The sequence below is a fragment of the Juglans regia genome, chromosome 13 (assembly GCF_001411555.2).
Source record: "Juglans regia cultivar Chandler chromosome 13, Walnut 2.0, whole genome shotgun sequence".
NCBI lineage: Eukaryota > Viridiplantae > Streptophyta > Magnoliopsida > Fagales > Juglandaceae > Juglans > Juglans regia.
Window position 1 is genome coordinate 15384340 of NC_049913.1, and position 10069 is coordinate 15394408.

Here is a 10069-nt window from a genome sequence, read left to right on the forward strand (position 1 = left end):
TACCAATTAGAGCTAAGAACCTAACACATTCGTTTTAATCCTTTTACCTCGCCAAGCCCTCCAAAATCCTCCACTCACTACCTTTAACATAAATGTTGCCACGTACTGATCTCCGGCCGGCACCAGCCACTCAATCGCTCCCAATGAAAGACAGGTTTAGGTTTAGGCCTCGAACCCACCCCTTGGTTTGGGTCACAGCCATAATCTGCACGATATTATCTATAGCAGTGATAATCACAGGCATCGTGGTGTTCGTTGGATACATGATCATACGTCCAAGGGTGCCTTTCATCAGCGTCACGTCCGCCCATTTGGACAGTACCATTCGTTATGATCAAGCCGGCCTACTCGAAATCCAAATGGCCATTGATATCAGGGCGGAGAACGACAACGCAAAAGCACATGCAAGTTTTTCCGATACAAGTTTCGTCCTCAGTTTTGATGCACTACAAATAGCAAAACTAGTTGCCGGCCCCTTCGATGTGAGTAAGAATAGTTCTACTGTTTTTAATTATGTGATTCCATCGTCGCAAATACCATTGGATCGTACTCGAATGGAGCAACTCGACTTTTCGTTGAAGAGAAACGAAATCACGTTCGATTTGAAAGGGAAATCGAGGACTCGGTGGAGAGTAGGGTTGCTTGGCTCGGTTAAGTTCTGGTGCCACCTGAGTTGCGAACTTCGATTCCATACATTAAACGGATCCTACATAAGCTCACGACGTTGCAACTCCAAATACAAATGATCACCACTTTTCTTTTATCTTTGTACGCGTGGTATGTGTACGAAAATCTCTCAGTTTTTCTGGGGAATCTCTCTAGCTTTCAATTATTCAAACTTCTTTTCAAACAAGTTCGATATATCGGTCTTTTATTTTATTTTCTATACAAGAAACGAAAATATGGCCGATTGAATGCCTGAAAAAGGCAGGCTATAGGCAAGTCTCAGATACGCACTGATCTGCAGAAAGAGAGCATTTGAAAGAGTAAAGGTACAACTTTCAATATGACGCTTTCTGAATTTAGCCAATTTTCAAGCCACGCGGCGACAACATTGAGCATATGATCATGCAGATCTATTCATCTAATTAATAAGTAATAAGAGGCCGACTTAAGCCACTCAATTACCTTTGAATTATGGACAAAACGGAAAAGCTATTTTTCCCTTTCCTTGCTTTAATTTGAAGCTGATCTCTTATGGCCTAAGTATTGATCTCTTTAAATTGAGAAAAAGGTTAAAGAAGAAGTTAGGTAGAATCGTAAAATAAAATATATATATATATATATATATATATATAATTTTTGCATATTTTAATCATCCCACACCACACACTTTACATATTTTAATATTATTTTTTATTTTATTTTATTCTTGTTAAACTAATTAGTTGTTTTCTTTATCATCTATACACCACTTATTTGTTATAGGAAAAATGAAAAAAAAAATAGATGTGATATGTGGTGTGTGAGGATGATAAGTAAAATTATTCTATGGAAGGCAATGACCAATAGCCTGAGCGTGGATAAAAGGATTAGGCGTATTGTAATTCCCTTAGCCTCTAAATGTGTGCTATCCACAACGAGGTTTTGAAGACCTAAATCATGTTCCATACAATGGCAAGGTTGCGGCTAGACTTTGGTAATTGTGCTCCAGTTTCTTGGGTGTTCCCTATGTGCCTAATCGGTCTTGTCTGGCAACTGTTGAAGCTTGGTTTTGAAGAACAAATAAGTTATCAAAGGTTGGTAATTTGATTCGGCTGGTTCCAGGTATTTTAATATGGAATCTATGGATGTGGAGGTGTTCGGCTCGTATGGAGGGACACAAGGATTGTTTTAATGTTTTGTGGAAGAAGGTTAAATATTGGCTCCAGTGGATTCGTTTGAGGCTTAGGGAGTCAAGAATTTTGCATCAACGAGACCAAGCTATTTTAGAAGACTTAAACTTGCCAGCTATATCTCTTTCGAAAAAAAAAGTTTATTGTAATATCTTGGGAGAAGCCAGAGGTGGGTTGGTTCGAATTACATACAGATGGTAGTAGTTTGGAAATCCGAGGGAATCGGGTGCTGGGGGGCTGATTAGTGACCATGAAGGAAATCTGGTTGTTGCGTTTTCTGAATATATTGGATTTGGTTCAAATAATAAAGCTGAGTTGATGGGGGTCCCCTTTTGTTTGCGCATATGAAAGGCTAGGAGCTTGGTGAATATTGTTGTTGAATTAGATTCATCTCTAATTGTGAATTGGCTGGAGAAAGGTAGCTGTCAGCTTTGGTACTTAGAGGATTTTTGTGAGGAAATAATCTTGTTCACCTGAGGTCTTAATATTCGGTTTAAACAAGTGTTTTGAGAGGAGAATAAAGCTGCGGATTGGCTCGCTAAAGGTGGTAGCACTAGGATGACGCATGAGTATATGTCGAATCACATCCTAAGGGAGCTCAAAGGGATATTACGCTTGGATAAGTGCGGTTTACCATACATAAGAAGGAGGTAAGTGGTCTGTTTGCCGCTCACGTTGTTTACGTGGGTTTACGTTGTTTACGTGGAGTCGATCGCGTTGTTTGCAGTTGGTTTGGCATTTCGTTACTTTTACGTTGGTGCGGTCATCCTAAGGGACCTTGTCTTCGTTACTTTTAATTTTACGTTGGTGCATTCCGTCTTTGTTTCTTTTACGTTGTTTACGAAATGGTTGGCTTTCCATCTTAGCTTCGGTTGACTTAGGTTTTAGTTTCTTCCTTGTTTTGGTCATTGATTTATAGGCTGTTTTTTATTTGAATTTTTGTAATCCTGTGGATCTTGGATGTTGAAATGGTGTTCATTCGCCATAAGTAAGATTTTTCTGAACTGGGGTCACTATTAAACATGTGATCTTGTCTCTTCATTAAAAAGAAAATATATATATATATATATATATATAGTTCTTCTGCTACTATTCTACACCCCACACTTTGATATGGATTTTATCTTCTTTTTTTTTTTTTTAAATGCTGAAACGTCGTTTTGAGGGAAAAGAAAATGCATTTCGAATTTATAGCACCCCGCGTCGTTTTGAACCTCCTCTGCCCAGCACCCCCGGTCGCCCCCTCCCTCTGCCCAGCTCCACCCCGCGTCGCCCCTCCCACTATTCAGTAATAGTATGTTGCCAAGTTAGAATCAGAGTCTGAGGTGTGGGTGACAGCCCATGCACACTCAGAAAACATGCTTACACAGTTTAATTAGCAATCAATAAAGCAAAAGAGAAAAGGTAGAAAACTCGAGAAAAAATGTCCACCTTTCGGGCCACACGCACTTCGGAGAGGATAACCGATGCCGAAGGATCGATCCGAAGCCTTGGATTCACCTTAAGACTCTTGGCCTCCGCCATCTTTATCTTCCTCTACCTCTCCCTCACTCTCTCTTTCCTCTTAACTTCTGGCATCCACACTTCCCACCTCCACCACTTGGTAAGTTCTCTCCCTACCTCCCTTTTAGATCTCATTTCCTTAAGACGAACAACTTTCTAGCTTAGGGCTGATTTAAGGATTATTGAAATTTTTTCTGTCTTTATATATATGTATCTTTTTTTTTTTTTTTTGGCTTTAGTTGGGTTTCCACTTCTAGATCTTGTCATTCCTGATCAGCAAGAAGATATGCAACTAACATGTTTTTTTTTTTTGCTGTTAATTAACATCGTACTTTATGATCTGAAGGATACGATTTTTGCAACTAACATATCATTCCTGATCTAAAGGATACGATTTTTTCGGTTAATGAGCAATTAACCAAGGCGAAGAAGCAAGGAGCTTTCTTGAGGAGGGAGAAGAAAATGCAGAACCGATTTTTTTTTAGTGAACCCGGTTCACACGTGGGGTGTGGGGTTTAGCACAGTAGTTGATGAGAATAATTTTTCATATATATATGTATATGTATATATATATATACATAGATTCACACATGAAAAGAGTTATTGTAACGTACAGTACCACTTGTCTTAGGTTTCAAAGTTCGATGAATTCGACTAAAAGTAGCCATTAATTGATCTACTTAAATGAATTTTTAAGAGTTGGCTCATTAAGAATTTTTAAGAGTAGATCAAGTTATAAAGTTCTTGGTCTTTGGGTACGCTCTCTCCAGATCTAAAGTTCAAAGTCTTTTGAGTCCAAATAACTTTTAGAGGTCATCAAACTAGAAGAATTTCAACCTCTTGAATTATCCGAATTGCATTTACGAGAAGCTTTTGATGACACCCTCCAAATTAATCACGATTTTATTTTCAGACATCCGGTAGAACTTTATTTTCAGACATCCGGTGTCAATAAAAAAAATCATCATAACGAGATGACAGTACTACTGAATTTGAGGGTGGGTGGGAGCGTGAAGAAGTAGTAGTATTACTACTTTAGCTTACTTTTGATGTGTACGCGGGAGAGGAAGCCGTATAGGAGACAAAAAGTTGCATGTGATTGCCTCAATATGGCCCGGTGACTTTCTTCTGCCGCCAATATACAGGAAACGGTTTGCTTTCTGAATAATCAAAATAAACTTTGGTTTGTTGTAAATTTGATATGATCTGTCATCGCACAGCATTAAGAGTATGCATGCATGGGATTTATACTACGTGCGTTAAACCCAAAGAAGTTTCATTGTAGTCCACTATGAGTAATGAATAAGATATCTCTCTGATGGAGCGCTCTCGAAGGGCAATCGATCACAAATTACGTACATACAAACATTAATTAGTCAAGCCCACGGTTTCTTCACTTCTCGGTGTTGTCCGATTCATCTTTAATATTGATCTTTCTCTTCATATTCAAACAAAATATATGCGACTCGAGTCAATTACCTTATAAATTATCGTGTACGTAACTCAATCTTGACTGCAAAAATTTTCAACGTACGTAAAAATATACTAGCACCAGTTATACCTTGAACGTACGTACAACCCAACGGGTAAGGCCCAAAGTTAATTAAGAAGGAAAACCCAGCCATCCTGGCCGGGACGACTTCGGCCGGCAAAATTAGAAATATCCAGTGGCGCGAGACCCCACTCGGGGGCCAACATTTACATGTAAGTGTGGAGGCAAATGGGATGGACGTGGGGTATAGGTGAAGGGCTGATATAGGTAGGTGAGGTGAATGACCAAGTGGTGGGTGGTTGGCTTGTGAAAGTGGAGGAGAAAAAAGCTAAAGTGAAGGTTGTTTTCAGCTGCTAAAGGCTGAGTGGGTGAGGCTGTGATGGATGGCTTTTTGACTTGCCATCACGGCACTATATATTTGGACTAGTCATGAGGTGGCATGACAGCCATGGTTAGGCCTTGTCACGAGCAGAAAGCTTGCTCAAGAAGCTTGAGCTAAGGTTGTGGTTGGTCTCGATGGTACTAAATGTATGGGGCTTAACCGAAATGCATCTAGTTTGGGGTCTAGTTAGGGTTTTGGTCATGGTTTGGTTCCAATCAAATTTCTATTAATCAAATGTAATTACAAGGATGTAAGGGAGTGGTTAAGGGTGTAAGAATGTGTAATTGAGTGATTGATTGTATGTAAAAGTGATTTAACCAAGTGAGAAATTACTTAATCAAAATAGGGTACTGTGTTTAGGGTTTGGAAATCAATTTGAAGTTTTCGTTTCCTCCATGGATTTAGGGTTTCGGTTGGCTTCCAATGATCTTGACGTGTGTCTTAGGGTTCCCAATTGGATGGTTAGCGATGTGCCATGTATCCAACTAAAAATGTTTCCAGTGATTTTAACTGGATTTCGACATCCTAACTGACAGTGATTTTATAATTGTTTGAACCTATTGCCATAAGGCACTCTCCCAAAGGGTTAATATTCACTCAAAAAATTTGAAATTTTTTATTATACCATAAAATCCTAATTATTCATACAACTCTAATGGTGTAAATTGTTTCAAAAAAATTTACTCCTAAGGGCATTAATTAAATAGAAAGGCAATCATGTCTACTATTCACTGGAAAAATTTGAAACTAATTCTTATTGCTTCGTAAAGTTCTAAATATTCATACGAGTTTAATGGTGCAATTTGTTTCGTAAACTTAGGGGTTGTTTGGAAGAGGTCTCATCTCATCCCATGATCTCATTTCATTTCATTCCCAAATATCACTCAAACAGGTACAAATATTTTTCAGTTTCATATTTTTGACTTTTTCATCTAATTATTACATAATTATTACAATTTTCTCAAACTTTCAATCAAAACACAAAACATAATTCAAGATTTTCAAATCCCAAAACAAATACAATATTAAAAAATTATATTCTAACAATATTTTAATTTTATAACATTTTTATTCAATTTTTTCTCGTTCATTTCTCAAACCCCAATAAAACATCATAACTCAAATCATTTCACTACTATTCACAAATTTCTCATATCATCTCATTCCCCAAGCATCCCCTTATACTCCTAAGTGCCTTAATTCATTTTGGGATTTCAAGTTTCTATGGTCTAAAGAAATTCATGTATCGAATTTCTATCAGGTCATTTCAATTTCAACCGAGATTTTCCAACCAAAGCTGGCAAGCCAAGGTATTTGTTATAAGAATATGTGGATTTGATTCCAACAATGCTGGTAATAATGTCTTTAGTGTCTTCTCTGGTTTTGTTGTTGAAGAAAATTGATGTTTTGTCTTTATTTAATCTTTGGCATGAGGCTTTTTCATAAGTTTCCAAAATGCTCGATAGTGTACTTTATTCCAATGAGTTAGCTTTACAAAACAACAAGCTGCATCAACAAAAAATAAGTGGTTAATATGAAATTGCCCACTTGCCATAGGAATTCCAGTAATGAGTCCAGATTTTTAAGCTTGGTTGAGTTGTTTAAGTGCTTCGGAGTGTAGAATGAAAAGGAAGGGTGATAAAGGATCACCCTACCTCATTCCCCGGGTTGGCCTGGATGAGCTTTGTGAAACACCATTGATAATGAAAGAATAAGAGATCATGGATACACACTTCAAGATTAACTCAATCTAATTACTTGCAAACCCCATTTTTTTAATGACATCACAAAAATTGCCACTCTATCCTATCATAGGGTTTACTCATATCCAACTTCAAGGTTATGTAGCTATCACTCCCTTTTATCCTATTGTGCATGGAGTGCATTGATTCATAGGCTACTATCAAATTGTCTAAAATTAGTCATCCTGGAATAAAAGCACTATGTTGGAGATATTATCAGAATTTTGTTTAATCGATTGGCTAGAACTTTTGATGCAATCTTGTGCAGCACATTACATAGATTAAATGATCTTGATTCAATAACTTTTGTAGGATTTTTTATCTTGGGAATCAGAGTGATAAAGTCTCATTAATCTCATTTAACTATCTATCCGAGTTTAAAGCATCCATGAATGTTTCACATACATCATCTCCCACGATATTCCAATTAAGTACTTGCACAAACCAGCTCGCATACTTTATTCAGTACTTTTGCTTTTGGTCATTCTTGTAAGATAATGCTTTTCTAATGAATGAAAGTTGTGTAATAATATTGTGGGCCCTTTGTGATTTTATGTTTCAAATATATGGTGTTTGCTGTTGTTATTATTATTATTATTATTTTGATAAGAAGGCTCTCATATATTGTATCAAGGATTACAAGAAATCTTCTCCACCCAAATAATTTGGACAGTAGACTCAGCTACAGAATCTCCCCATACAATCAAATCGTCAATATTCCAAGCCATTCTAGCTAACTTATGAGCAATGCTATTTCCCAACCGATTAACAAACTGACATGTACAAACATTAAAATAAGACGTCAACTTTTTGACTTCTAAGACCAAGTTTCTAGTCGTGATGCAGCTTGTGAGGACTCTTGTTGCTGATCATCCACTAGTAGCTTGCAATCTGATTCCACTTATAACTTATACCAGACTGAAGACATAACTGTAAACCCCTTAACACTGCCACCAACTCAATTGTATCAAGCTCTTCAATATGGAACTCCACATTACTGGATGCAAAAATAATTTCCCCTCTTTCATCTCAAAGCACAGCACCAATCCCTGCTTTCTTTTGATCATAGAATAATGTACCATCCACATTAAGTTTAAGAAAACCTACAGGAGGAGGATTCCAATGGCAGCAATATTTAATCTGGTCTATGTTCTTCTGTTGTGAAAAAGAAGTATAACAAGTCTGTACTGAAATAGCATGATCTACAACTTGTTTAGGCTTAAATGAAACAGCATCATGTATCTTTTTATTTCTCCTAATCCAAAAACTCCATGCTATTAAAAAAGAATTTCTACAACTCCTCGGCATTCCCCATTTGCTACACATGTAGGATTAAATCAACAAAGTAAAGAGGTCTCGGTACACCAAATAGAATTGGCAAATGATATTTCCAAAATTCAACCAGCTCAAAACAATAGACAATAGCATGTCCCACATCCTCATCCTGATCAGAACACATACTGCATTTAGAATCAATGTCCACATGCTTCTTAAGCAGATTTAAACAAGTTGGTAAACAATCTTTGCACAGCTTCCATGCAAAGATCTTAATTTTCAATAGTAACTTCAACTTCCAAATTGCTTTCCAAAGCTTGTTAAAAATATTGCTATTAGAAATCTCCCTTTCTACATTGTTAACTCTGTTTTGCAACAGTTTATAGGCACTTCGTACACTGAAAACACCACTCATCTCCTCAGTCCACATCCACTTGTCTTCATATCCCACTGGACGAATAACAATCTTCAGAATCTTCTCAGCTAAAATTGGATTGAAGAAGCTCGTATTTTTTGAGTGTCCCACCATCTGGTTTCCATGTTAATAAGGGAGTCCACAGTTTTAGGCAACTCAACATTCTCATCCATCATACGTTGCTCATGAATTAAATTTTCGTAGCCCGGAATCCATGGATCATGCCAAATCCTTATGTCTTTCCATCCCCTACTCTCTTTTGACAACCCTGCAGTAAAAGATCAGTTCTTACTTCCCATATGCCTCTCCAAGTATAGGAAGGATTATAACCAATCTTTGAATTCAGAAAGTCTGGTTTTGGGAAATATCTTGCTAATTTATAGAATGTGCAATAGAGAGTCTGTTTGATTAACAAGCCTTGTTTGCTGTTATTATATTAGTTTGTACAAAATCTAATCCATCTGCTGCCCTCGAGTTTGGTTATGAGATGGAAAGAACTTGGACGAAGCTTTTTTACGAAGGAAAATGCTAATTCAACCTATGAGCTTACTTTCTTAATTTTATGGTTCATACATTTATTTTATTTTTTAATTTTTTATTTAATAATTAAGGAAATAACTATCAGTAAAATTGTATATTTTTTATTCTCTCTTAATAATTATGTTAAAAAAATCTATAAAGAAAATGAAAAAAAAAACTAACAAATTTATAATTAGTGGTACGTCCAAGGGCCCGCTGGTAGAGTCCTTTTATGAATGGTTGGCGATGATATGTCATGTCTCAATGTTTTTGAAAATTGAATTATTGATGTCGTATTAACGTTGTATTACTAACTTGAATAATAAAAAATAAAAAATGAACTACAAAATTCTGTATATAATAAATTGAGTTCAAATTGTTCATTCATAAAATTTTCAATAAAACTTTAACTATTTTATGTAGATAACACTTATTTTATAGCATTCCTTTTAACCCTCCCGGTGTCCACTAAACTTCCTTACTTGCATACTAATATTTGATATCTATAAAATAAGAAATTTTACAGGTAGAAGGTATATATGAGCCGCTTTAAGTAGGATTTATTAAGCTCGGTGTAACATATGAGCCTTAATTATTAAATCATAAATAAATTGAACCAAACACCATAACTAAAATCATAGTACTCAACGTAAATAGAAAATCTTATACTAAGTAAAGAAGCACTTCCTTCTTCACTTAGGGAACTACCCCTTCGAGGGTAGCTATCAATCTCATGATCTAATCTCCATTTGGGATCTACACATTCACAATGTCTTTCAGTGTAGTTATCTTTTCCATTTAGTTCTCTATTTTAGAGTTTACACGTTCTCAGTGTCCTTCAATGTAATTATCCCCCTATACATTTTCTTATTGAGTGGTCTAGACATTCTCAAAGTCTTTCAATGT

The 10069-nt window shown here is 36.4% G+C and overlaps 1 protein-coding gene across 1 annotated transcript; it reads left to right on the forward strand.

Moving 5' to 3' along the window:
- On the forward strand, positions 1-850 carry LOC108985457 (NDR1/HIN1-like protein 12). Its single transcript, XM_018957761.2, has one exon. It carries the CDS (start codon positions 93-95, stop codon positions 744-746), a length of 654 nt encoding a protein of 217 aa, XP_018813306.1. The 5' UTR covers positions 1-92; the 3' UTR covers positions 747-850.
- The last annotated feature ends 9219 nt before the right edge of the window (positions 851-10069 follow it).

Excerpts from the sequence above, each read along its gene's own strand:
- LOC108985457 (XM_018957761.2), top strand. The coding sequence starts at position 93 with ATGTTGCCACGTACTGATCTCCGGCCGGCACCAGCCACTCAATCGCTC.